Genomic DNA, 26,783 nt, shown 5'->3' on the forward strand with positions numbered 1-26,783 from the left:
TTAGTCAACTTTTTGTCACCGTGACCAAAATACCTGTCAAGAACAGCTTAGGGGGCTGGGGCTGTAGCTCAGTGGCAGAGCACTTGCCTCTCATGGGTGAGGCACTGAGTTCGATCCTCAGCACCACATAAAAATAAACAAAATAAAAGCATGCTGTCTTATCTACAACTACAAAAAAAAAAAAAAAAAGCTTAGAGGATGAAAGGTTTATTTTAGGCTCATCCTCTCAAAGGTTTCAGTCGAAGGTAGGCCAACTCTGGACCCCATGGCAGAAGGACCTGGCTGGGAATAGCTTTTCAGCTCATGGAGGCCGGGAAGCAGAGAGAAAGGAGGAGCCAGAGGAACAAGATATAATCCCCAAGGGCACAGTCCCAGAAATCTACTTCCTTTTGCCACACCCCACCTGCTTACAGTTACCACCCAGTATTGTAGTCCTTTCAAATTATTAATTTATCAAATGGATAAATCACTGATTAGATCAGAGCTCCTATAATTTAATCATTTCACCTCTGAACATTATTAACAAAGGAGATTTTTGGGGAGACACCTCATATCCAAACCATAACAGGCTAATATTTTGGCAAACCCCACTCACCTGCCTTCTCCAGTTCCTGACAGTAGAATTGCATTGTAAATTTGTGAGAGACATATCACAACTTGAGAAAATATATTCATTAGACAAAATTTCAGACTCGTTAATCACCACCTAATTTATTGAAATAGTCTCTGAGTGTTTTATGACTATTAATTATGTATTTCTTTGAGATCCTTTAATGCTTCAAAATTATATGTGTTTAAATTATTTGCCCATGGCTTTTGAAGGACACATCTATTTTATAAAGAATACCTGTAGTAGTTATGAGTACTGAGGCTGTTTCAGACTCAAAAAGTCACTCAAAAAGTGTATGAAGTATAGATTTATAAAAGAGAATGTGTTAAAAAATAACCATGGGAAAGAGCACCAGTTAGAGTTTTATATTTTATTTCTAGTTTAGGTATCTTTTATGATGCAAATATCATAAAACCCCAGTGCAGTGCATTAGTTAGCTTTCAATTTCTGCAACAAATCTTGATATAATCAACTTGTAAGGAGAAAAGTTTATTTGGGCTCACAGTTTCAGAGGTTTCTGACCATGACCAATTAACCCTGTGGCTCTAGGCCTGTCCTGAGGCAGCAGCATATCATAGTGGAAGCATATGACAGAGTAAAACTGCTTACCTTGTTACCAGAAGGAGAAAGAGATAGGATGAGAAAGGTGACTAGAGCCCCACTATCCCCTTTAAGTCCATTCCCTCTGAGATCTGAAGACCTTTAAGGCCATGCCCTAAGAGATCTGAAGACCCCCCACTGGGTTGCTTTTCTTAAAGCTTCCACCACCTCCTAGTAGCACCACTAGCTGAGATATTCCAGATCCAAAATATAGTGTGCAGTCACTTAAATACACAGGACCTTATCACAGGGCCTTATTTATATCAGGTCACAGTGGTATATAGTACAGAGTTAGCATGGCAATTCAGTTACACTCCAAGGCCCCAAACTCTTTCCATCTTTCTACTCTATAATCTTTAGTGTGTCAGCTTTAATCTTTAGATGCTGCATCTCTAGTTTTCTCATTCAAGTTCCAAGCAGGAAAAGTAGCAAAGGGAAAAGGACATCCTCTCACGAACTTTCACCTACATGGTGTTGGCCAGTAAGATGCCATATGTCTGTCTACTCTATTTGGATGGAAACTGGTTAAAGGGCATTACAAATGGAGTTCAGTTCTGCTATCCAACAGTATCGCCATGCTCTCTAGCTGTGGGATCTTGGATAAGTTATTTAGCCTTGCTGAGTCTCAGCATCCTATAAAATAAGGATAATTAATAATATAAATCTCACAAAAAAGCAAATTATAAGAGATGGTTTGTATATTAAAAATGCTTAGAAACAACAAAAGGGGTATCCTACTCCATTTATGTTTCTATCACAAAATATCTTAGATTTTATAATTTATATTTAAAAAACACAAAAATTTATTGCTTATAGTTCTAGAGGCCACTAAGTCCAAGATCGAGGCACCAGTAGAGTTGGTATTTGGCAAGGGCTCATTCCTTATAGACAGTGTCTTCTATATATCCTCACATGGCAGAAGGGGTAAGGAAACTCTGTTCAAACTCCTTCTGTAAGGACACTAAAATCATTCATGAGTATGGAGCCCTCATGACTTAATCATCTTCTAAAGATCCAACCTCTTAATAGTATTTCATTGGAAAATTTCAGCATATGAATTTGGTGAGGGGTGTCACCAATATCAGACCACAGCAATATCATGGTGACAGGCAAGGCTAATTCCCTAAGCTAGTATGATTTGTTCTCATATCAAACACAACTAATATGGGAGAGAGAAAGATTACTGTAAAGCCATAAAATAATTATTCATAGGATATTATAAACAACAGTCTTATTTACACTATTTTCAAGGAATATTACTTTTGGAAAATCTAGAAATATGTTGAATGTGCTCTAATAAGAAAGACTAATTTCTAGTTATTGTATATATGTCAATAGTTAATATACTCATTCATCCAAACTAGAATATAAGCCCAGTGAGGACGAGAATTATTACCGTATCAACTAAGTTAGAACAGAGACTGATACCTAGTAAGTGCTATATATATATAATTTTTTTAAAGAGAGAGAGAGAGAATTTTTTAATATTTATTTTTTAGTTTTCGGCAGACACAACATCTTTATTTGTATGTGGTGCTGAGGATCAAACCCAGCGCCGCACACATGCCAGGCGAGCGTGCTACCGCTTGAGCCACATCCCCAGCTCTCAATATATATTTGTAGAGTAATTTCATCTACCTGATAAGTAGAAATAAACATTTCTTACATTTCCCCTTCACTGTCTAGTTAAATAAGAATAAGAAAAAGTCATATGTATTTTTAAAATTATCTATTCCACTGTCTTTCTATAAATTCAATAATACAGGTTGAACATTTCTAATTTGAAAATCAAAAGTCTGAAATGCTCCAAAATCTGAAACTTTCAACTTTCCAACATAATATCTCATGTGGGAAATTCCACATCATGAAAATTTGAAAATTTGTTTCATGTACAAAATCATTTTTTTAAATTGTATAAAATTATCTTTAGCTGTATACATAAAAGTTTTATGAAATATAAATGAATTTCATGTTTAGACTTGGGTCCCTTAGCCAAGATATCATATATATATATATACATACACAAATATTCTAAAATATGAAAAAATCACAAATTCAATACTTCCAGTTCTAAGCATTTTGGGTAAGGCATGTGCAACCTGTAAACTGTAACTGAACTCTGACAAACCTAACCAAATTTTGAATTGATGGAGTCCAGATTAATGAGATTTTATCATATTTTAAAGAATGGGAAAAATTATCATAAGAATGAATATTTTCCTCCAGCATATTCAAAGCACGAGTTCCTGTAAGCACAGACAAATCAGAAAAGGAAACACATATCTATTCATCTTCCAATTAATGAAAAACAAACTCATGAGTTGAAAGCAACTAGAGAAAGAAAAAGTCAATTTCACTAGCAAACTACCAAGAAGATCTTTTCTCTCAAGGAAAAAATTGACTTAGAATGAATGTTGTGGTTAAGGTAGTTGGTACAGTATCAGGTCAAAGGCCCTCCCAGATCCTGGGGTGCTGGGGTATTTTCCACTTGGGCAAGTAGGGAGAGATCAGTATTGGCAAGGTTTCACTTCCAACTCGTGTGGTTCTGTGTTCCAGTAAGGTCACATAGAGAAACCTGTCACCTCAGCCCACACACTGGTTTCACCAGTGGCATACAGGTGGGGATCCCTCTTTGGCAGCACAGGGGCCATCGGGGCCTCCTGGTGTTGGGTTGAAGTGTTAAGTAGAAGAATTATATCTATGTGGCTTCAATAGCTTTCTCCCCACCATCCAGCTTTTTTGTGGTGTCTTCACTAGTCACAGCCACATGGCTATTCACATACCTTCCTCTTCCTCTTGTAGTTTGCTGAGTAGTCATGGGTGGTGATAGAAAAAAATTAAACTTGCTTATTGGTGTCTACCTCCTGCTCTCCCACTGTCCTCAGCAGCTTCATGTACATGTGCTCTTTCTTTATCTTAGGAATTCATGCAGTGTCTCCTGCAGTGTCTTCTACTTGATAAATATTTTTTGCACAGAAATGAATGGATAACACTCCATTCTGTTCCATGCAAGTCAGTTTAGCAAATATTCATTTAATATTTCATGTCTTCCTGGCACCATGTTAAACTCTAGAGACAAAAACAAAAGACAAAGCAAAACAAACAAACAAAAAAAGATACATACCATCTCTGTGCTTGACAAGCTTATACATTTTCCAAGGCCACCAATGGGGGAATTTCAGGTACCATGGAAGACCAATAGGGCAAATATTTTTAGATTAGATGCCATTTTATTTACTTTCTAATTTTTAACTTTTTCTTTCTTTCTTTTTTTTTTTTTTTTTGTATCAGGAATTGGGGCTTAACTACTAAACTACATTCCCAACCTTTTTTATTTTTATTTTGAGACAGGGTTTTGCCAAGTTGCTGAGGCTGGCCTGGAACTTGTGATCCTCCTTCCTCAGCCTCCAAGTCATTGGAACTACAAGCATGTGTCACCATGCCTGGCTTAGATTGGATATCATTTTAGACCCTTAAATTCAGTTGCCTACTCTACCAGTTCATAAGGGCTGCTTATAGTTGCCACATCTTCTTCTCCGCGTATTTATTTCTAACAAGCAGAATTCTTAGATATGATCCCAAACATTTATAAGACTGTGGTGTTAGGTTTCAGTAATTCTTTCAGGATTCAATAAGCAGTTCATATTTTAAAATCCATTTCCTCACCAATTATGAGCCCAGAGAGCTAACTGAGACTGTAGACAAATACAACTTTGTTCCTTTTTATAACCAATAATCTCAACTGGGTCCAGAGAGCAGCACACTAGTCTTCTACATTTCACTGGCCAAGTCAAGCCCCAGCTAAGCCAGAGAATCTTCCCTTCTTTAACCTCTATTGATGATTTGCTTCCTATTTTACTGAGAAAATGAGACCAATGAGAAATACCACAACTTCCCTCATCTATGTACACACTGACATCTGTACCCACAGACTTAATCTTTTGTTCTGTTACTCTGGATAAACCACCCTTGTGGTTCCTCCCCACTTGTGTACTGGATCTGCCTACTGGAGGACATTGCTCCAACCATTTTCCTCTTTTGTCTGCATCATTACCTTCTCTGTCTTTACTGGGTCATTCCCATCAGCTTTTGAGCATCTGCAACATCTACTCTTTGGAAAAATGCAATATTCTAGATGCCTCCCCAACACCACACTATTTCTCTGCTTCCTTTTATGACAGCAATCCTCCAAAGAGCTGTCTCTACTGTCTCCATTTTGTCCTCTCTCATTCTTTCTTTGGTCCTTTCTCACCTTCATTCACCACTCCACTGAAATAGCTCTTATCAAAGTTGCTAAGGTCGGGGCTGGAGTCGTGGCTTAGTGGTAGAGCACTTGCTTAGCACACATGAGACTCTGGGTTTGATCCTCAGCACCACATAAATAAATACTGTGTCAATCTACAACTAAAAAAAAAAAAAAACTTTTTTAAGTCACTAAGGGTTTCTGCATTGCCAAATCCGATGGTATATTCACACCCTTATCTCATCTATCAGGAGCACTTACCTTGGCTCTTCACCTTCTTTTGGCTTTCATAGCACCTGCTCCCTTTTGCTTCTTCTTGCTGGGTGCTTTTTCTCATTCTCTTTTTTTCTGATTTCTCTTCATTTCCAGTAAAGTAATAAAAGACCCAGAGCTCTGCCCTAGGACCTCCTATTATCTTTACCTACATCCATTACTTTAAATATCTCATCCAAATTTATGACATAAAACTCCCCAATTTATATGTCCAGTCCAAATATCTCTCCTGGGCTACAGCTGCTATATATCTTAACATCTCTTTTAGCATTTCCTCTTAGGCATCCAAAAGGTATTATTACAAAGTTACCATTTTCTAAACCAGATGCCAGTTTCCTCTCCCCAGATTTGCTGATTCCATCTTAGTAAACCACATGTCTATCCTTAGCATTATTCATATAAAAATGATTGGAGTCCTCCTGGATTTCTATCTTGCCTTTCATCCAATTGAGCACCGTAATCTTGTGGATCTACCTTGTAGATATCTGACATCTTCTCACCACTGTACTGCCGTCCTAGGCCAAGCCATGTCACCTGTCACCCAGTCAATCCAGGAGCTTCCTAACTGGTTCCTTATTCTCTGCCTTGTCCCATGTAGTTCCTTTGTTATTGATTTTTGAGCCCAAAGACTGCATTCTTTTTCTTTCCAGGAAAAGTGGAGTCAATGAGAAGACTGAGAACCACTGAGCAGTGAAAGAGACTTTTATTCTTGGTCAAGAATGGAGAAGTGGAATTTAAACTTGAAAATCAACTTCTCCCTGCTCATGGCCAGGGGGTTATATCAATAGGGTAAAATAAATGAAGAACAGAGACAGGTTAATAGGGTGGAGGACTATTCATGTATTTTATTATAATAAAGTTAGAGATTGTCAAGGGGTCACTTTGGCAGCCATCTTAGATCCAACCAGTTTTGGCCAGACCACCAGAAGCGGAACTGGCCTTCAGGCATGCTGTCCTCAAAGAGGGCAGAGTTAGGGTGGGATAGAAATTCAGTTAGGTCATCCAGGCAGTAGAAGACAAAGGCTGGTAACACCTTATTCACAAGTAGATAATCTTTTTTATAGGCATCTAAGATCTTATCACCCTTCTGCTTGGAACATCTCATTTCAGAAATCAAAGCCAGAATACTTCCTTGTCTCTACATGCCTTTTAAATACCTCCTTCCTGGAGAACTCTTTGTTCTCATGTCTAATCCCTTTCCGGCTCCCTCCATCTGAAACCTCATTGACCTCTTTGGTATTCCTTGAGCAGGCCAAGCAAAGGTCCTGCCTCACGGTGGGGACAAGCTCTGTCCTTGTCCCCAGTGCCAATCCAATAATGAAGATATAGTTTTGAGAAAAAAGGAAAAAGAAAGTTTATTGCTTTGCTAGCAAAGGAGAAACAGGGGACTCCTGTCCCAAAGACGGTGATTCTGCCCATTAGCAGAAATTAGAGGCTTTTAAACAGGTGACTTAAAGGCTACATTCCCTGTGTTCTCTGTTGGAGTTGTGATTCACTTGTTAATTTGGGAGATATTCATTTCTGAGATCTTCTGGTGCTATCCCCAAAGTCTGGATAATTTCATTCCTAAAGTGAGTGTGTACTCAGGGACAGATAACTCTGTCTATGATGGGGAAGAAAGGTAATAATCCTGTTTCCCCTGAGATTGGGTGAGGCAGAGATTAGGGAGGAGCAGGAAGAGAGGAAGAGAAAGAAACATGTCCATTTTAATAATAAATTGCAGTGGTAGAGCAGCAAGGGCTATGTTCAAGGCATAAGGTGGGACACTGTAAAGAGGGCCTTTGCCTATTACCTAAAATGCCCTTCCTCCCAAGAGCCACAGTGTTTGTTCCTTTACTGATCTAATATCACTTTCTCAAAGGGGCCTTACCTCTTCTCCCTAAATATAGAAATCCACACCCTTACCCCCAGAACTTTCTAGCACCTTTATTTGGCCTTATTTTTCTTCAGAACATTTACCATCTCAGAGTATCTTATACATATTTGTTTCACCAGAATGTGTACTTCATGAGAATTGCAACTTCATCTGTATTTTTTTTTGTAGCCCCAGTGTATAAAGATGTACTTGGAATATAGTTGGTGTTAGATAAATGTGTGTTGAATGAGTGATTAACTATAAACAGATGATGTTATTCATCACTATTGCCATAATTTGACAGTGTTTATTGAAAATTATTAATTAGGATTAGGGCTAGGCGCATGGGGAATATCTGAAAACCAAATCAATTCCCTTCAAAGAGTAATCTGCTATGCATTAGCACACATACACACAGAGAAAGAAATAGAGAAATTTAGAAACTTTTCTGTGAGTCATTTTTTTTGTTACCATGACAAAATACCTGAGAAAAACAGCTTAGAGAAGGAAAGAGTTATTTTGGCTCTTGGGTCAGAGGTTTCCGATCCATGGCCAACTGGATCCATTGCTATAGGCCATATAGCAGAGCTGCTTACCTCATGGCATGGGTAGGAGTGGGGGTGGGATGCAAGCACCAGGAACAAGACAGAACCTTCCAGGGCATGTCCCCACTGAGCTACTTCCTCCAACTAGGCCCACCTTCTATAGTTTCCATCATCTCTTAATAATGTCAGCAAATTAATCCATCAGTAGATTAATCCACTGATGAGGTTAGAGTTCCCCTGTGATCCACTCACTTCCCTGAAGTTTCACCTCTGAACATTGCTGCATGGAGAACCAAGCCTTCAACACATAAGCTATTGGGAAATATTCCAGATCCAAACCACAACAACTGTGTGGTGTACAGTTCTATGAGCAATCAAGGACAATCCAGAGTGTTCTTTCCTACTTTCTCAGCACAATGCTTTTGACACCACATCCATAGGGGAGGAGGCTTCTTTACATACACCAACTATCTCCCCAGCAGAGCCAGGTGGGTGTTCCCCAATTCCATTTTGACACCACCTATGTTGGAGATAACACCAGATCATTCCCAGAAGGCTGATGCCCCTACTTCAGATGCCCCGAGTCCTGACCTGTGCTTTTTTTTTTTTTTTTTTTTGGTACCAGGGATTAAACTCAGGGGCACTTAACCACTGAGTCACATCCCCAGCCCTATAGGCCATATAGCAGAGCTGCTCACCTCATGGCATCACCCCACTCCTCCCCATGCCATGAGGTGAGCAGCTCTGCTATATGGCCTATAGCAATGTTCTCACTGAGTTGCTTAGGACCTCTCTCTTGCTGAGGCTGGCTTTGAACTCGTGATCCTCTTGCCTCCCAAGTCACTGGGATTACAGGTGTGCACCACTGCACCTGGCTTTGACCTATGCTTTTGACTGGCTAAAAATCAGGGTTTCCAAGACACCCTTCTCAGCTTTAATTTATTATTGTGACTTACAGAACTCAGGGTCATGCTTTACTTAATATCCTTTACTATTATAAAGGATATTACAAAGGATATGGATGAATAGCCACATGGAAAAGATGCAATAAAGACATCTGAGAAGGTATATGGAAGCTCCACCGTTGGCCATTGATTATCTACTTGGCCATTAGTTATCTATGGAGCCTTCAGCCCTGCTCCTTCCCCAGTGGTGGGAGGTATGGAGGGGTTGCTGAAAGCTCCAGCCTCTCATCTTTGATGTCCCTTGGTGGGTCCCCTATCCCTGCCCCCATAACCAGCCTCCCTCCCGAGGCTGCCCAGGAGCACCCTCTTCAGTCATCTCATTAGCATACAGGAAGACACTTATTACTTTAGAAATCTCAAGGGTTTCAGGAGCTATGTTCCAGAAACCAAGCAGAGATCAAATATGCACAGTATTTATCATATCACAATATCATGATAGTCCTAAGGTATAATCCGTCATTATTAGTGGAGTCTTCAACTAAAACAGTGCTTTGTGGTCTAGGTGCTAACATGGAGAAGAATTTAAAAGCAGAATTAAATCACCTAGTAACCGAAGTTAATGTCAATTTGAGAATACATTTCCATTTTGACTTGAAGTCTTAATATGTGTGATAAAAGAATTAGCCACAAACCAATTAAGAACATGGATGTGGTTTTCTCTAACTGGAAAATATTCAAAGGTGCCCCACTTACCTATAACCCGTAGTTGTCATTTCCTTATTTTCACATTTGAATTCTTATTTAATATAAGGTTAGCATATCTTCTAGTAAGTTCTCTGTTAGTGGGGCCTAGCAGGCATTTGAACCTAAGTCTGTCTTTAAAACCGAAGCTCTGTTAATGTATTTACGCTCCCTTTTATTTCATAAAGAATACAAGTCAGTTACATAAACAAGGCATAATTTAATTTTATTTTGTGGTATGGGTACTGAGCTCAGGGTTCTCTATCACTGAGCTATATCCCTTCCTTTTTATGTTTTTATTTTGAGATAGGGGTTCACTAAGGCTGGTCTTCAACTTGTGACCCTCCTGCCTCAGCCTCCTGGCTGGGTTTACAGGTGTGCACCATTATACCCAGCCATAGTTTAACTTTAGATACAAGCAATAGCCTTCTGCTCCTTGCTTTTTTTTCTCATTTACTCATTTATTTAGGATAACAACAATGCTGCTCTATCATCCTTATTTTACAGATGATTAAACTGAAGTATATAGTGGTTAAGTAACTTGCCCCAAGTCCTACACCTTATCAAAGGGCCTAGCAGGCATTCGAAATTAGGGCTATCTGTAAAACCCAAGCCCTGTGTTTTAAATTACCATGATATGTCTTTCTTATTACACCATGGTATTGGTAGTCACCTCACTGCTGGTGAAAGGAAAGAGGCAGTACTGGAAAATGCACTTTAACTTGACCTAAGGGCACAAGAATAGTTGTTGTCCTACAAGTATGTAGCCCCTTCCCACACCCCAAGGACTATCAACCTGAGAGGTTGTCTTGCTCCTCTATAGATAAAGATTGATTTAATTTCTGAAGCATTTTAATTCATAGATGACTTTGTTGGTGGTAGCCTAAGGCAAGCATGTCATTTGAATTCTGAAAGATGTAAGTGGCTGGGAGACTGTGGGGCTGAAGAAATTTAGGATTACTGAAAAGAATACAGTAGTAACAGGACCCAGAGAGGAAGGAACCCTAGGGATGAGATGATAGTGATTTTCAAGTTTATCTTCCCCACAGATCTTATCAAGCCAGTCTCCTGGGACAGAGAACAATTGACAGTGTTAGGTAAAGAAATAGGGTTGGAGCTGCTTCAGTAGCATAAACACCATAATTAGAATAATACAAAGACCATGCACAGGACCTGTGATCAAAGATGATATGCAAATTTGTGAAGTATTTCCACTCATTAAAAGTAAGAATTTAGAATACTCAGTTTTCATTGTTTTTCAAATTCCAAGGCCATTTTCCTTCTAAATTAGTATATATGTATTATTAGATTTCACAGTATAATACAATTAGAAGTCTATAAATAAGGTGTCAAATGGATAATATAAAGCCTAAACTATCACCATAGTCTCAAAACAGGGAGGAAAGATAAAAAAGAATATTTTAAAGCATGCTTACCCTTCTTGGTAACTGGTTGGCTCTTACGAGTGACAGAAAGTTATTAAGAATGGTGAAGTTTAACTTCCTATCCTTGTGGTTCCCATTCCCATTCTTCCAATTATGTAGAGTTACACCATATATGAACATAGGAATGTCATCCTCACCCTTCACCCTACTCCTGGCAGAAATGTCTGACTTCAGAATCCCTGCACTGAACCCGTGCAACCCTTGCTCCAAGAGGCAGCTCTTTTATTCCAAGCCATGTCAGGACTGACTTGATCAATGGGCACAGTAAGCACACTGCCTATGCCTCACATGCTTTTGGGGAGTCCATGAAAATATTTAATTTCCTTTAAAATCAGAAGAGAAAAATGAACTGTTAGGATAAATAAAATGGTTTAATATATAATAATAATATATTTGTCTTTATATCAACACGGTTTTAAAACAATAGTCTGTGATTATAAGCATGTGTATGTATGTATGTATACATGTACATATGTGTGTTTATACATATTTTATATATTTCTATTTACACACACTTTTTTTAATGGAGAAAAAAAGGTCTTATGAAGGCCAAAGTGTTTAGATCCAAATGAAGTCATAACGTGGCCCTTGTCAGATTTGAATTTGTTTTTAAAAATTCAGAAAATGAAATCAAATTCGCTTAATTTCAGTAAAAGATTATATATCTGAAAGCAGATTTTAAATGGTGGCATCAAAAACTTTGGGATGTGGGATGGAGCCCCAGGACTACCAAAAAAAAAAAAAAAATCTGAAAAAAATGAGTTCAAACTGAATAGAAGTTGGTGATTTTTTTTTTCCTTCTTTTTTCAAGTTTAGAGACAGAAGAAGAGCAACAGTATCTTGCCACAAACTGTATTAACATCTCCATGGACTCACTGCAAGCAGGCAGGCAGTATTTGGTTTGGGTTCAAGCTGCAAATGCATTAGGCGTGGAGGAGTCAGAACCACTCCAGATCCATCTGGATGATATAGGTAAAGAACAAGCAACTCCATAGTGTCTTTAATAATAGACAACTACTTGTGCTAACCTAGTCAATGAAGTCTAGATCTGAAAGAAGATTCTGCATATCATGATGGATAAAATAGATATCATCCGTAATTCCTCCTGCCCAAAGCAACTTGGAGATGAAAGTTGCCAACAGCAAGCCAACCATGCTATTGTATACCCTTCCTGTCTGATTTCTACTTAGGCGTATGTGCTTATAGTTCACATACATGTATGTGAATTGTGCTTACAGTTCTGTTGGGAACTTCCTGTTTCCAAGTGTTCTTCTAAGGGCCAGGGACAGTAAGATAGACAAGGAAAGTGCTCTATAATAATTTGCAATCTACCAAGGAGGAGAAACAAGGATTAAAATAAATTATGATGTGTCTTATATTGTGAGAAGTACAGCATACTAGGAAATTACTCTCTATACACTATCTGGGGCTTACAAGGGGGATTTTGTCTTCATCTTTACATATTATAAAATACAATGAAAATTACAGCAAATTTTATAGACATCCATAAGTTGACAGTCAGATATAACAAATGTTAGGATGTTTTGCTTCAGATATTTTTAGATCTTACTTCTTTTACATAAAATATATAATAAACATTTCTATCAACTTAATCTACAATATTATTTTTAGTGTTGTCTGAGTATAGAATAGTTTAATCCCTTCTTATGGAGGTTTATGGTGTTTTTAATTTTTCATCATTATAAACTATATTACCATGAACACCTTATTGCTAAATTTTATTATTATAAAATAATAATATCTTTATTATTTTCTAAAGATAAATTCCAAAAAGTGGGGCTGGGGTTGTGCCTCAGTGATAGAGTGCTTGCCTAGCACATGTGAGGCACTGGGTTCAATCCTCAGCACCACATAAAAATAAGTAAATAAATAAATAAAAGTATGGAAAAGCATACAGTGCTTATACATTAAAAAAAATTCAAAAAGTAATTATCCTTAAGCTTCTTACAATTACACCCAAGCCCTAAAATCAGAACTCAGAGCATCAAGTAGGAATTGCTCTGCCTTTAAAGGTCCTAGCACCAATGATTCCTCATGTGCTAATTGCTTTTACATCCTATTTTGTAGAAGATATTATAATTTACATAAGGAAAGCAAGGTTTGGTGGCATTAAAAATGTTTAGATTACAGAGCTAGGGAATGCTTAATTCCAATCTTCTTGAATCTTGTCCTTAGACTTTATGAGAATTTTTTTTTTAAATCATAATGTGTCTGAAAACTTTCCTGCTGAATGGCCTATGGGAAGTGAAGCCTTCTCTTGGGGTACCACACAGGTAGGTACTCTTTGGGCATCACTGCAGTCTTCTATAGCAAGTAATATCTCAACTTCTCAACTAACCACAACTAGCTCAGATAACTAGATTGTCTAAGAATCTGTCCCATGCTCTGAATACTGGATTTGGCTATGGTGATGAACACCAGAGCCATTTCTTTGTATATTCTTGGAGTTGTAGTTCTCTTCATCACGATCTACACATTTTTGCAAGTTTGTATTTTGAGGTAGAATGCAATAATATATCCTTTTTTCGAAAGCAGATTCCTCTTGATGGATTAATGAAGTAGAAAGGCTGTTAGGACTGGTGCCCTTTTTAGGAATAATTATAACCAGTAAATGATAATTCTAAATTAAGACCAGGAGTAGTATTACTGTTGTTGTTATCATTTTGATCTTAATATCATCTCACCTGTTTATTGAACACCTATTGTGTTTCGCACACTTAACATACATATCACATTTAATTTTGGAAACAAGCATATATGGTAGTACTGTCCCATTTTATCGATGAGGAAAAGTGATAAAAATTTCTCCCTAGGCCAGTTTCTAAATTCCTAAGAATTTCTTTCTTTTTCTAGTGATTCCTTCTGCATCCATCATCGCAAGAGCTGAAACTATAAATGCTACAGTAGCCAAGACCATAATTCACTGGAATAGTGAAACAACAATTGAAAAGGTTTCCTGTGAAATGAGACATAAGGCTACAATAAACCAAACTTGGAATGTAAGCTAAATTTTCATTATTCTTTAGCATGTGAGTGAATGGTTTAAAAGAAAAGCCTACTCCCAGTGTTCACAGTGGACTCATTAATGATTTATTTTACATGTTTCTGATTATTTGTGTGATTTTCAAACTACTCTAGTTTTTTTTTTTTTTTTTTTTGATGTGGTTTGGTTTGGGTTTCTTGGTACCAGGGATTGAACCCAGAGGTGCTTTCCTACTGAGCTACATCCCCAGCCCTTTTAAATTTTATTTTGAGAAAGATTCTAGCTAAGTTGCTGAGGCTGACCTCAAAATTGTCATCCTCCTGCCTCAGCCACTGGAGTCACTGGGATTACAGGCATGTGCTGTCTCACTGGGCTCAAGCCACTCTTGCTTTAATAATGATTGCCATATGCTTCCAGAGAGCTATTTCCTGAAAAAGATCCTCATCCCTTTTGTAAATTGTTAAACAAACCAAATATACAACTAAAGAGGAATCTAATATTAGTTCCTTGTAATTAATTCACTGTCTCTTAGGGGAAATTTACATCTATGATCCTGGATATAAAATTTAAATATTCTATGCTAAAATCTGACAGGCATCCAGGGAAATTAAAAATTGTTCAGAATGGAGAACTTAGACTTAAGGATCTCTCTCTCTCTCTCTCTCTCTCTCTCTCTCTCTCTCTCTCAATATTTTTTAGTTGTAAATGGATCTTTTAATTAATTATTAATTAATATGCAGTGCTGAGTATCGAACCCAGGACCTCACACATGCCAAGCAAGTGCTTTACCACTGAGCCACAACTCCAGCCCCAAGAATGTCTCTTTTTAAATAAAAAATGTACAATTCATAGTGGAAAACTCATTACTAATACAGGCCTCAGCCTTGGATTAACTTAAAACAAAAACTGAATATCTAGAAAACAAACTATTCTTAAGTACCAAGTGCAAATTTATCAAGTGGGGAGAAGCACAGATATAAGCTTCCTTAATAAATTTATGTGACAGCACCAATATAATTAAAACTCACTAATTTGAACTTGTATGACTTAGAGGAAAGTTCCAATTTTGGTGTATTCAAAAAGACATGACATTTCATTATTTTCAAATATAATAAATTGCCATTCAGTCCAAAAATAAATAAATAAATAAATAAATAAGGGATGGAGTTTATGGCTTTGAAAGAGTTCTGTATCAGCTTTGGGTAACCAGTTTTCAGGAAGTGAAATAAAATGATGTGTAGTTAACACCAAAACATTCATTAAACACAATTCAGTTTTAATTTGGTCATTAGCATGACCTCAAGCCTTCTATCATCTTTAGCTTCATCATTTTGAACATTATTTTTGCTGTAGCATGATATATTTTTTAAGTGTCAAGAAGATAAGGGTAAAACTATATAATTTCATGACATATCCCAAAGATACCTATTTAGAAATAAACTCCTGATGTCCATGCTTGCTTAAATCCTCCAAATGAACTTTTTAGTTGTTGGCATTATGACTGCTGAGTTTATGTTCTGTATTGTTTGATCAATGAAGAAGTGAAGATCCTACTGGATTCCTATTACATCTGTGGAATTTAGGTAAATCTCAAACTACCCGCACCAAATTCTTGAGTCTTAGATTTTGAGTTAATAAGATGTTACTCATTTAGGACTTTAGAAATCATGGTCAGAAGATGCTTCTGAGTATCTTAATCTCATTTTTTTTCCATAAATAAGAGGAGGTAAAAGAGTATCAGGCTGTTCAAAGTCAAGCTAGGTTTTTCCAAACTGACAGAGTCAGTAGCTAAGTGTTTCCCACAGACCCTTCATCCCTTTAGGCACCAAAGGAATATTTGGAAAATGAAAGGACGGGTTTCAATCCATATTTCATCCTTCCTACCATGCTTTTTCTAAATACAACTACCACAGAAAAAAAAGGATTTACCATTTCTTAGTAGATTCCCCAAGTCATTTCAGCAATAGGGAGGAGGAAGCTTTACTCTGCACTTGATAGCATTAATACTTCTGGGTTTTGCATAAAGTGTTGTCTTTGACTCCATGATGGGGGGATAGAAAAGCCAGAGCCAAAAGGAGTGGGAGGACTCAAAGGACTGCAGGTCCCTCTTCTACCTCAGCTCTGCGGTGAAATTGCTTCCTGTCAGATATTGCTGGAGGGCTGTTCTTTACCTTACAGTGACAGGCGGCCGTCTCTGGAAAGCCTTGTGGCTGAGATCACAAGCTCTGCAGTTCAAAGCCTGGCTCTGCTGCTTTGTAGTTGTGCAACCTTGAGAAGCTCCTTATCCTCCCTGTGCCTCATTATTCCCATGTGTGAAATGGGGATAAGAAAAGCCCCTACCTGGTTTGGATGTGTGTGGTGTGGTGAGGTGGGGTGGGGGTGGGGGATCAAATGGTGTAGGGAACTAGTTCAGAATGGAATAGGGTCAATATTCAGTGCCTGCTAGTTGTTATTTTTACTCTTTATCTTAACCTGCAGAGGTTAGCCTTGCTACAGAGGTGCTAGTGCCAAGCAATCTGTCTGAAAAAGCAGGGTACTGAAGGTGTTTTCTGCCTCTTTAAAGTTAAGCTACTTACCGTGAGGTCTCAAAAGGAACCTGTCAGTCCTTCCTATAATCCTGCAAGGCTCAGGCTGCCAGGCAGAAGTTTGATCTACTGGTTTGATGACTTGGTTCCAATCCAAGTCAACGCCTCAGATTTCATCCTTGCAGATTGAACTGCATTTGAGGGAAACATTTACAAACATCTTGCCCCACCTTATTAGTCTTGGCCCTTTCTTTCTTTCTTTTAATATTTTATATTTACATGGTGCTGAGGATCTAACCCAGTGCCTCACACATGCTAGGTGAGTGCTCTACCTCTTGAGCCACAACCCCAGCCCAGAGTCTTGGCCCTTTCTTGACTTCTTAAGTAGTATAGCTGAGACTAAGCTGGAGTATGTAATGAAGATTCAAGTAAAGTTTCAGAAATAGCAAAAGGAAAATAAGCGTCTCTGAGAAAAACTAGCTACTGTGCAATCTAGATTACAAAATAAGACCCACTCCTAAAATTAGTAGGCTCTATTCAGTCTAACTCAAGCTTTTTTTGTGTGCAGTAGACCTCACCTTGGCAATCACAGCAAGGAGCTCCCTCCTACATATCGACCCTCCCAGTCTATAGGATAGGGAGAGCAGTTTCTGTAAATAGAGGCTTCTGTTTTATTTAAATCCTGTCTTCTGGGATCTGATTATGTTTAAGAACAATTGTCCTACATAGGTGTTTTATACCAGGACTGATTATCCTCTTCAAAAGGAAGTTATACATGTGTATGTGATCCTTACCTTTGGGTCTTGAAGAAAACAACACAGTCAGCCTCTCCTAAAAGAAATGCATGCACAGTAGCAGTGAAGTCATCTTGCGTCACCTAAAGGTATCCTATAAATTGCACAGCTAAACAAAGCCATCTCCACATTTGTTAATCAGCTGACAATCAATACTGGACCCCAGTACAAGCTACAAAATTTTAGGAGATCTGCTTTCCACCAATTAAATACCTAAGTTTTAGTACTTGAAATTTTCTCCCGGGTTTTCATTATTTCTTAAATTGCATATCAGTCATCTACTGCTACAATAATGGATAGCAAACTGCCACAAAAACTGAAGAGACACACAACAGTAAGCATTTGTTCCTCTCTGTCATGGGGTCCAGCCCGGCAGGGTTGAGCTTCACTGGTATGGGACATGTGTTTGCAGGTCCACTGGCTTGCTCACATGTCTCAACATGGGTTCTCTCCAAGTCCTCCTCCCAGGACCAGTGGGCTAGCCTGGGCATGCTCTTCTCATGGTGATGGCAGAGGACAAGAGTACCTGAGCCCAATCACTGCCTTGCCTTTCAGTCCTATATTTAAGCCCGGGTTCAGTGTAAGAGCACACTCAAAGCCATAAGGCCATGTGACAAAGACAGAGGTAACCAGCAGGGAAAAGGCCTGGGCCATCACAGAAATCTCCCTCTGGAGAATGTCATCCGCATTCTCTCTACCCTGCTGGAAATAGCTGCTATGAGGACACCACTATCTTTAAACGACAAAGGCTGAGAACCTTGCAGTGCTCACCCTGCGCTAACTCTTGACTCTGTTGACTACCTGCTCCTTGAGCATGTCATGCCACTTGGTTTTCAGGAAGGTCTTTGTTCCCTAACCATATCTCTAGCTGCCATTTCCTTTGCAAACCCTCTTCTCTGCCAACTCCCTAAGCATGAACACTCCCTTTGAGATAGGAACTTGGGGATACAGAAAAAGAAAGGTATGCTGAATCCCCAAAGAGAAGCACCTATGAACTTTTGGAATGCAGGAAATGCCCGTGAACCTTTGAAACTCAAAGGAGGCAACTCATGAGAAACCTAGCTCACATCCTTGGCTTATGTCCTTGGACCTCATCTGGAGGGCAATATTCAGGGAAGTATAGGGAAGGCTGGTGAAATTGTGTGACTACCCTGATTCTACCTCTAGTTCAATCCCTAGCTATGTTTCTTTATAAATAGTAACACCCCAGACCAGGGCATTGCTACCTGGCTCCTTGGAGCTGGCTTGCATTTTCCCTTGAATGTGTATTACTTGCTTTGTCCCAAAAGATGTCACACTTCAGATAGTCCGAATTCTCCCTTGAATGTGTATCTGCTTTCCTAAATAGATTTGTCTGCTTCTGACTGGCATTCGCTGAAATTCTCTTCCACCATGTACACCAAGGATGCCACTTATCCTAAGTTGAGTCCTGCTCTCCAAGAACTCTTCCATGACATTTCTATGCCTACAGTCTCTCTCTCTCTCCTCTCTTTGTAGCTCTTTTCACCCCATCCCCGGGCCTCTGCCACACCTATAGGCTGGAACTTGGAGCCCAACCAGCTCCCAGAACATCAAACCTACGCTTGTAACCTGTCGGTTATTTTCATGGTCTGTCTCACTGCACCTAAGCTCCTGTCAAGATGAGCTCATAAGCAATAATCCATGCTCACTTCCCTGTCCCTATTTCAGGAGCATTTGCCACATGGTATATACTTTTATATACTGTTTATATATTTATGTCCTTGTGCTTAATCTATGAGCTCCTATGGGGGTGGCTTTATCCTAACCATTTTTGTATTGCTGTTTATTTTTATAATGTTAAGTCCATATGGATAGTATTCTACATATTAGCTATTACTGTTATTTGCCTTTAATGTGCCTAACCTCGGTAATAGTAAGGCAGGGGGCCTAGATTATAAATTTAAGTAAATGGATTAGTGATGACTGGATTCTCTAATTAAGATAGACCAGGCTATTGATAAACTTTTTATTCAAGGGCCAAACAGTAAAATTTTAGTTTTCACAGGACATAAGGTTTCTGTCCTAACTCGTCATCTCTGTTTGTATAGCCTGAAAGCACTCACAGACAATATATAAATGATTGAACATAACTGTGTTCCAATATGATTTTATTTTTGGAAACTGTGATCTGAATTTTATATAATTTCTATGCATCATGAAATAGTCTTCTTTTCATTTTTTTTCAACCACTTAAAAATGTAAAAACTATTCTTAGCATAGGCTGCACAAAATCAAGTATTGATTCTTTTCCTGGAAGGGTTGATAGAACTGTACACAGATTGCAAAGGATCAAACCTTTGACTTTTTTTTTTCAAAATGTTTTTGCTATAGTACTCAGCCTTAAAAAAGAATGAAATTATGGCATTTGCTGGCAAATGAATAGAACTGGAGAATATCATGCTAAGTGAAATAAGCCAAAACCAAAAAACCAAAGGCCAGATGTTTTCTCTGGTATATGGATGCTATTTCACAATAAGGGGGAAGGGTCAAGGGAAGAATAAAGGTACTTTAGATTACATAGAAGAGAGTGAAGGTAGGGGAGGGGTATGTGGGCAGGAGGGATAGTAGAATGAATCAGACATTATTGCCCTGCATACACATATGACTACATGACGTTATGCTGCATTTATTCTACTGTCATGTATAACTAATCAAAACATATTTTTAAAAAGACATGGGGAAAAAAGTTTTTGCTAGTATAAACAGAAGATTTGGAAGAACATGTGATTAGTCACAGCTAAATTTCCCAGTCACCACCCTGCTTCTCTCTTCACCAAACCCTGGATTCAAATAATTTGTCAATGAGATGGGAAGATTAGAGATGAGGGGAACAGGAAAGAAACCAAGAACCAGACACTGGTGGGCTACGGAGGAGGACCCTGTACCTTGAGCCATGTCCCAAGTCTGTATCATGGGAGGTAGGGATTATAGAACTTTCTGGGTAGGTTGGAGATGCTTCTCACCCTACCAAGAATGTTCTCAGGAACTTAGATGCAACCCTAAGAAAGAATGTGCTTCAAACTGATGGAAGCAAAGTTTCAATACTCTCCAACCTTCAGATGAGGCTGTAAATAGACATGAACTATTGTTAAAAAATGAAGTTACATTTCCTACGCTCTTGAGGTAAACCCTCTACACAGTCACTGATGAGGTCTAGTTCTCTCGATAATCATTTTGGCCTCTTGAGGCATCATCTCTCCTTTGCAAGAAGGCCCTAAGCAGTTACCTGATTTGCCTCATTATAGAAACAGCTGGTAACAGGTGTATAAAATTCTTTCTCATTTATATTGAAATATATAAAAACAAATTCAAATATATAAAGGTAGAGACAAAAACAGCTGTTCCCAGGGCAGGAATGGAGGGATGGGAGGATTAGAGTTCAGAGGATACTAAGTAGCAGAGATGAAGGATGAAGAAGTCTAGAGACTTACTACAGAACATGAGGACTGTGGGTAATAAAATTGTATTTGTACATAAGATGTGTGCCAACTGAGTCAGTTTTGGCTGTTCGTGCCACAAAAACAAGAAAAATGGATAACAATGTGAGATGATGAATATGTTAATTTGTTTTACTATAGGCTTTTTATTATGTGAAACATCCCATCACATCATGTATACTTTACATATACACAGTAATATTTATTTTTAAAGAATTCTTTCTATTTGGAATTCTTACTGTACTTAAGGGCATTTCTTTTCTTCAGGAAGACTTACCTAAAAACAAAATAGTAAGTGACATATTGGAGAATCACAACTCCTTCACAAGAGTAGCTGGTCCCAAGCAGAGCGCATTTGAAAGTCAAATCTTCAGCACAATTCAAATCTCTCTTGGATCCCAGGAGACCCCAGGTTCCAGGCATATTTGTACAACAGACAATTCTGAGGGCCAGGAGTTATGGAAACTTGAATGATCTCTTTCAGGGAACCCAGCATCCTCAAAACATATTTTCATGAATTTTACATTTTCAATGCATTACAAGTTTTAAAGATTGATGTTAAGATTGGGTTTTGAAAGAAGAATCCCTGGTTGAGGTTGATAACCATGCTTTCATCTTTTCTTCCTTTTTCAATTGTGTATTTATTTTTTATCCTGATGGTTTTAACTTTCTCTTTCATGAGGCTCTGGCAACTGTTTCCTCTTGTGCTTGCATAAATGCATTTCTAGACATATTTTATGTCTGCCTTTCAATCATGCCTCACTTTTTTCAGTAAACCACTTACTATAGCACTCTGAAAATTCTCTGCAAATGCCTTGGCTTCTCTCTCCCAGCAGAAACAACTGGTTGGGGGGTCATTTTTTTCATTATGTTCTATTGTTGGTTGTAATGCCCCAGGAAAAAAAACAATTGTAAATCTATTACTCAGGTATTTCGTTTCTTATTTCCATTGGATTTTTCTAATTCAGCATTCTCAAATGTTTCTCTCTCTTTTCTCATTTACACATATACACATGCACATACACTAGGTCTTCCAGAATTTGCATAAATCTGCAATAAGGGCCAATTTAATAGCTTAGCTTATCAGTAACTTTTTTTTCTAAAAGTAATCATGAGCAAGTGAAATTATCTCATCATTTAAAAAATTACTGATCTAAATAATTAAATTAGGGCAGTTTCAAAAGCTATCAGGTCCTTCATCCCCCTCTCCTCATTAAAATCACGTATTCCAATATTTAAAATGTATTACATTTTGGACTTTCTTGAAATTTAGGAGGAGCCTTTATAGAAAGAGAGTTGTTGAACACATGCAATGTTAATTTCACTCTTAATGTTTAAAATACATATTTGATTTTATATATATTTTATACAAAATGCTTCATCCTTTGTTTTCCCAGGGTCTAGAAGAGTCCTGGAATACAGTAGGGGCTGTCCTGGAATACAGCTCCATACATTGCTGCTAAGTGGAATAACTGTTTTAAAAGCACATGATATATATCATCTGGTTATTATTGCATATCTATTTCAGATTAAAGAATTTGATACCAACTTTACATATGAACAAAAATCAGAATTCTACTTGGAGCCAAACATTAAGTATGTATTTCAAGTGAGATGTCAAGCAACAGGTAAAAAGCACTGGCAACCCTGGAGCTCACCCTTTTTTTATAAGACACCTGAAACAGGTGAGTGTACTTACATATTTAATTCTTCAAGTCTCTTCTTCTGTCCTTTGATTCTTTTCTTAGTGCATACACTTTTTCTGCTTAACTTCTACCAAAATTGACAAACTATTCCAGGTAAGTGGTAAATTATCCTTTTGCCTTGACACCAAATTACAAATTGGTTCTTGAATATTCCTGGGCATAAGAACTAACTGGGGGCACTTGTTTAAGAAGGTGCTCATAATCCCTGCACCCCAAAGAGTTTGATCCACAAGTAGTGGGTGGGAGGTTCTCACAGGTCAGAATTTCTTACAAACACTGGGTGATTGCAAAGCATGTAATTATCTAAGATCTTATTTTGAAAAACATTAAGAATTAAAAATATATATTCTTTTAAAAGAGACACAAATCAAATAATATCAATGTAAGTATTGATAAATACTACTATATGCAAAGCAATTGGGAGATAAAGCACTTAAACATGGGATTAATTAGTTCTCAATAAGGTCTAGATGATCCTTAGAAATTTTCCTATTCCAAAGATTATTAGTTTAATTTCATATACATTTATTCATGTCACTCAATAACAATTTGTAATTAAATGGAGTTTAATGGTAGCAAATAATAAAATAAATCTATTATAGTTGTTGTAATAGTCCATAATGGCCCCATAAACTGAAGCTGTCTCCCTACTGTAGGTAGTTTATATGTTAGGTTTCAATATTTCTTTTCAGAAATGAAGGTCTGGCTAGGCTTGGTCACGCACCTGTAATCCTAGCAGCTCAGGAAGCTGAGTCCGGAAAATCACTGACTCAGTGGTTTAATTTAATAAGACAGCCTCAGCACTTAGTGAGGCCCTAAGCAATTTATCAAGACTCTGTCTCAAAAAATAAAAATAAATAAATAAATAGGGCTGGGGATTGTGGCTCAGTGATTAAGCCCCTCTGGGTTCAACCCCTGGTACCAAAAAAAAAAAAAAAAAAAAAAAGGCTTTAATTATAATCACAGTACTGTTAACATCATCTTTATTGTAACGTCTTGTAATTGTGTTTTATATTTTCAAAGCACTTTGACATACATTATAAATATTCATGGCTGCCAAATAAGTAGAGGGAGCCAAGAGCCAGAGTAGCCAAACAGTTCTTTTGGCGCCCCCTAATGCCCAGATGATGGAAATACAGAAATACATTATCAATGGAATTATTTTCAATAATGAATTATCGGTTCTCTCTTTTGAAAGTTAATTTATAACTTCAAGTATCCTGTTTTGAGTTGATATTTCTAAGAATTCTTACAACTTTAGATACCAACTTATATAATTTAGTTGGTAATTTAATATTTTTAAATGAAATCAAGAATTATTTAGCAAGATTATTCAAATTGATAACTAACATTTACTTACCACTTACAAAGTACTACTGTATATAAGCTTGTTTGATTTTTACATCAGCCATGTAATTCGCACCATTTTACAAATGCAAAAACTGAGGCATGGCTTGCTAAATAGCATGATAGCACCTAATTACTCAAACACTGTGTGTTCTCCCCACCACCCCTCAGCAGCCTCATTAGATTTTTCAGCACATACATCAAGGTGAAGGGGAAAACAATATGAATACTCTACAAGTTCAGTAAAAGGCTGCAAATGTCTTTCTTTAAGGGTAAAATTTTCAATTGGAGATACAAGAGACTAAGAATACCAAAGCTACCCTACAACAATCTAAACTTAAAATCCTTTGTTTCCTAAGAAGAAAAATCACTCAAGGGGTAAAATTAAATATCCCTGAAAACTTGCATTTATCCAAGTTCTGCGTGTTGGCTGAGGGGAACCATAGGTTATTCTCTTGACACAAATCTCTTTCTAAGACATATTAAATTAGAAACAATGAAAGTGTGTCAGGGAAAGTATAAATATTAAATCTTTTTGAAAACATTTCTTTTCTGTTTGTAAAAGCAATTCAAATCTATCATAATATATAGCTTAGAAGTACCTGCTATTTACATTTTAATGAATTTAATACTAACTTTTTTCTATGCACCTATTTTTTAATGGTTGGTGCTATGGTGTACATACTGTTTTGTTTACTGATTTGCTCACTTAATTCACCTTGTAGAGTTTTTAAAACCCTACTTAATGGCTGCACAGCATTCTAGTTTTTGAATGTATTATAATTCATTTAATCATTTCCTTATTTAAACAACATCTAGGTTCTTTTTTATTTTCAATAAACTTCTTTGAATAGATTTACATATAAACTCCCATTTCTCCTGATCTAAAGAAATTTTCGAATTAAGAGTTAAGCACATTTTGAGATGTTGATGCATGCTACCAATGGCTTTTTAGCACATCTTTAGTAGTGATTGGTTTTTACAAAAAGTATCCGTGGAAAGGCAATTATTCACTTATTCATGAAGGACTCATTTAGCCTCTACTACATGCCAGGCACTTCCTAGGTGCTTGGGAACCTCAGCAAACAAAGGAGACAAAGATCTCTGCCTTGAAGAAGTCTCATTCTAAAGAAGACAGAAAATGAAAATCAAGCATAATAATTGCATAAGTCACATAGCATTATAAATAAAAATATAAATTGAAGCAGTAAGAACCAAACTTCACATCTGACGTGTAAATTGCCTTATGATTGAAAAACACTAAAAAGATATAGTTCCTGTATTACTTTAGTTGACCAATTTCTTTGAGAATGAGGCTTTTTTACCAACCAAATCTTCCCAGTAATAAAGTTTATTTGTGAAGAAATGCAATCCAGACAGTAGTGTTTCCTCCATGCAGGAATTTCCTGTTTTATTCTCTAAGATTCTTATTTACATATCACTGATTTGATTCATCTCAGTACAGCATGTTTTCAAAATTATATCCAACTAGGACCGCAGGACAAATTCTGGAGGAGGAATGACTTATTCTGCAGCCCCTGCATTCTTCTGTATTGCTTTCCTTCTGGAAAAAGCTTTATTTTATTTTTATTTATTTATTTATTTTTTTACTTTTGGTCTTTAAAACCTGGTCTCAAGCTGGGGATGTAACTCAGTGGTAAAGCATTTGCCTATCATGGCAAAAGCTTTAGGTTTGATACACAGTAATACTAAAAAAAGAAAAAGAGACCAAAAAATACCTGTAATTGTGATGACTTGGGAGTCTGAGGTAGAATTGCAAATTCGAAGGCAGCCTGGGCAGTTTTTGAAGATCTTGTCTCAAAAGAAAAAAGAAAAAGGGTTGGGAATGCAGCTTAGTGGCAGAGGTCCCTCAGTTCAATCCTCAGGGAGGGGGACAGGGAGTAAATTTAAAAGCATATATAAAGCTATAATGCACCAATAACAAATGTAGGGGGAAAAAAAGCAAAATTTTGGTTTCAGAAAGAAACCAAATGGGGCTGGGGTTGTAGCTCAGGGTAGAGTGCTTCCCTAGCACATATGGTGCACTGGGTTCCATCCTCAGCACCACATAAGAAAAAAAAAAGTATTGTGTCTATCCACAACTACAAAATAAAATAAAAATAAAGAAACCAAACCAGTCATTTATAGTAAGAGTAAAGTAACTTACAAGACTTAATGTCTTTTCCTTCCTCAAAGTATTTGGTCTTTAATGGAAAGCAAAATCTTATAACTAAACAAGAAAAAGAGAATCAATCCCTTAGGACATCAGGATTTAGCAAACACACAGAACAGGTTTCTCTGGGTTAGACATCCATTTTACTCTATCTTGGTTTAACAATTTAAGGCCAATTTAAGTGATGGGCTGGATTCCAGGTATCTCCAAGACAATAAATTATAATAGCAAACATTTATTGGATGCTAACTATGTACTGGGTATCATGATAAGTATTTTATGTGTGGATTGCTGTTTACCACTGCAATCCTATAAAAGGATTGTAATTATTATTCCATAGTATGGAGGAAGGTAGTTGAGACCTGAGAAGTCTTACCAAACCTGTAAACCTGGTAGACAGTGAAGCCAAGGTATAACTCAGTCTGTGGGACTCCAGCACCCACATCATTTATAGCCCTGCTGGTCACCTTCCTAAGAGATCTAGGAAGGTTCTATGTCAACCCCACCCAAACCACCTAATTACCTAATAATTAAACTATGCCAACAGAACTTCATTTCT

At 37.5% G+C, this 26,783-nt stretch overlaps 1 protein-coding gene across 1 annotated transcript in view; it reads left to right on the plus strand.

The window, feature by feature from the left end:
* The window catches only part of Il23r (interleukin 23 receptor), a 58,083-nt gene that overhangs the window by 14,995 nt on the left and 16,305 nt on the right, over positions 1–26,783 (plus strand). Inside the window, exons 4-6 of the mRNA XM_027949464.1 lie at positions 12,029–12,189; positions 14,092–14,237; positions 22,527–22,683. Of these exons, the coding sequence (XP_027805265.1) occupies positions 12,029–12,189; positions 14,092–14,237; positions 22,527–22,683 (464 nt within the window). The remainder of the gene's footprint in view (positions 1–12,028; positions 12,190–14,091; positions 14,238–22,526; positions 22,684–26,783) is intronic.

The sequence above is a fragment of the Marmota flaviventris genome, chromosome 10 (assembly GCF_047511675.1).
Source record: "Marmota flaviventris isolate mMarFla1 chromosome 10, mMarFla1.hap1, whole genome shotgun sequence".
Lineage (NCBI taxonomy): Eukaryota > Metazoa > Chordata > Mammalia > Rodentia > Sciuridae > Marmota > Marmota flaviventris.